Below are 3,030 nucleotides of genomic sequence, written 5' to 3'. Positions count from 1 at the left end.
ATATATATATATATACATATATATTTGATTTCAACCTGATTGATCCGAGCTGACCTACGGTTTAATCGTGACCGACAACTTCTACATGAACTCTCTATTGGTTAAGGATTGTAAGGTTTCCGAAGTGAAAATTCGATTCCTAGCCGAGGCATTTCACTCTATTTACTCTTCGTACCAATAATATTTCGCCTTTGTTACTATTGTTGATGTTGTTCTTTAGCTTTGGTAGATTGACTCTGATCCAGTTGTAATCGACAGGCTTTATTTTTAGTCATGGTATATCTAAGACTACATCATTCAACGCATTCTATATTTAAAGAGGGTATGGTATTGTCTTAGAGAGATTTGCCGGTTATTTCTGCTATTTCTGAGAGCCCATGTATAGGTTCTCTGATTGTAATGGCAAGGTACTGTTCATCAAAATTAACCTAATTAGGTGAAGACCAAGGCTCTAGATGAGTCAAGAAGGTTATTGCTGTTACATGGGTGATATCAAAGGATTCTTCAGTTTTAAACGTATCTAAAATGTCACATTCTCATTTTGTGCTCTTGTGTCTCTTAATTAGGGTTACGTTATCGGAGGAAGTCTCGGCCGCTCGATACCATTATTTATGTTCGGTGGTATGGCCCTCATTGCTGCTGCCCTCACCTTCATTTTACCAGAAACACGAGGACGTAAACTTCCAGACACAATCAAAGAAGCCGAAAATGTGTAAGTATTATGCAGAAAAATTCATTTTTTCGTTTTTTGTTTGTTTCTACATTTTCTATCGTTTTATATTTTCAAACATCTGACAGCGAAAATTAACCAGAATTATTGACTTAAATTAGTTCTTTTATTAATCTACTCAAAGACAATTGAGCAGTTTTTTTTTTTAACAAAAAACAATTAAAGAAAGACGAGCAGGATTCATGTTCTTTGAAGGTCTTCCTATCCCTTCCGTTCAAAGCTCACAGGTGAAGCGAATGCAGGGAAAGAACGTGGTTGGATTACAATGATAATGCTTACAAGATAGTTAAGTCTAGTTAACTGGAGGAAAAGAGTTTCATAAATGACACTGAATCTAGGATTTTGCATTTCGACCAAAGAACACCTGTGTTTTATGGTAGCCTTTTGTTGCGTCAAAAATATAAGAGATCTTTAATCATAATAAAGACTCCGATGGAGTTTCTGAATGCTGTACCACTGAGAAAAGTTGCAAGATAGTCAAGTTCTGTTCATTGTGCAACAGCCTCAGTCAGGACAAATCTATCTCAAACTATAACTAATGTTATGATTTATACAGGAGGTAGGACCAGTGACAATTCCCATTTGGCGTATGCAGTTGAGTGCACTAGATGCAACTTCATTTATGCTAGTTGCACAACAGAAAAGGAAACAAAAGATTCGACGGCCATAGGTATGACGTCAGGCACAAAAAAAATGTATTTCTATGGAGCTTGTCTATTTTATATGAAACAGCTGTAAAATTGAGGACCGCCTGAAAGTACACATTCTCAGAAAATATTCTGACTCCACTGAAGTTTCTGTCTCCAAAACACGGGGATAAATATATTTGCGACTTAGCAACGCTACGCCCTAGATGAGAAACGAACAAAATGACAGAAGAATTCCTTCAGATCTACATAAAACTTTTTGACTAAGTGTTCCCTTCTTTGTTTTCTTTCATTTTCTTTCTTCTTCACTTTTTCCATGTTACCTTCTTACCATTTCCCCTTCTTCACTTTTCCCATATTACCAGTTATAAAAAGGCAAAACTTGGTAACGTCGTTTTGAATTGAAAGGAACGGAGGATACTCCCGTTCATATTTTGAATTTCTGTATCCTGGAGTATCTTTCGTTTTCCATTTTGAATCCAAGGAAGACAGACATACCGTCCAAATATAGTTCAGTTCAATAAACAGAGTTAACACATCATTTTATCACACATGATATCACGCCCTTATTATTCTTTTCTACACTAGGAACAAAGCCCGAAATTTTGGGGGAGTGGGGGGCCAGTCGATTAGATCGACCCCAGTACGCAACTGTTATTTAATTTATCGACTCCGAGAGGATGAAATGCAAAGTCGACTTCGGCGGATTTTGAACTCAGTACGTAAAGACAGACGAAATACCGCTAAGCATTTTGCCCGGCGCGCTAACCACTCTGCCAGCTCAGCGCCTTTACGCCCATATTATTCACCTTCGTGATGAGTCACATCAATTTTCATAAGCTAATAATAATAATAACAATAATAATAATAATAATAATAATAATAATAATAATAATAATAATAATAATAATAATAATCCTTTCTACTAAAAGCACAAGGCCTGAAATTTTGAGGGGAGGTAGGGATGAGTCGATTACATCGACGCCAGTACTCAACTGGTACTTATTTTATCGACCCTGAAAGGATGAAAGGCAAAGTCGACCTCGGCGGAATTTGAACTCAGAACGTAGCGACGGGCGAAATACCGCTAATCATTTCGTCCAACGTTCTAATAATGATCAAGCCATCCGCCTCAATAATAATAATAATAATAATAATAATAATAACAATAATAATAATAATAACAATGATGATGATGATGATGATGATGATGATGATGATGATGGTGGTGATGATTTTTTATTATTTACAGGACTGAAAATATGAAAAAAAGTGAAAGCCTCATATTGAAGAGCGCACCAATATAAAACATACAGAAACACGTCCAATAATCAAACGATACAGATTTGATTGTCAATGACGACGACGACGAAAACAACGACGATGATGATGATGACGACGGTGATGATAATGATATCGATGATGATGATGATGATGATGATGATGATGTTGATGATGACGACGATGACGATGTAGAGGAGAATAAGGCAGCAATATTGAAGAGTCGAGAGTGGATGAATACGTTTTAATATCTGGAGAGAGAGAGAGAGAGAGAGAGAGAGAGAGAGAGAGAGAGAGACAGGGACAGAGAGAGGTGGAGGGGGGAGATTCGTTGGCAGAAAAAATGAGGAAGAGCAAGAGAAGACAACGAAG

General features: G+C 36.9%; 1 protein-coding gene across 1 annotated transcript in view; it reads left to right on the top strand.

Annotated features, from left to right (window-relative positions):
- The window catches only part of LOC106882278 (organic cation transporter protein), a 40,655-nt gene extending 37,631 nt beyond the window's left edge, over positions 1-3,024 (top strand). Inside the window, exons 8-9 of the mRNA XM_014932896.1 lie at positions 567-712; positions 2,630-3,024. Of these exons, the coding sequence (XP_014788382.1) occupies positions 567-712; positions 2,630-2,684 (201 nt within the window). The 3' untranslated portion in view covers positions 2,685-3,024. The remainder of the gene's footprint in view (positions 1-566; positions 713-2,629) is intronic.
- Positions 3,025-3,030: the final 6 nt, after the last annotated feature.

Source organism: Octopus bimaculoides, chromosome 4, assembly GCF_001194135.2.
Source record: "Octopus bimaculoides isolate UCB-OBI-ISO-001 chromosome 4, ASM119413v2, whole genome shotgun sequence".
NCBI lineage: Eukaryota > Metazoa > Mollusca > Cephalopoda > Octopoda > Octopodidae > Octopus > Octopus bimaculoides.
This window is presented reverse-complemented; position numbering and strand designations above follow the sequence as displayed.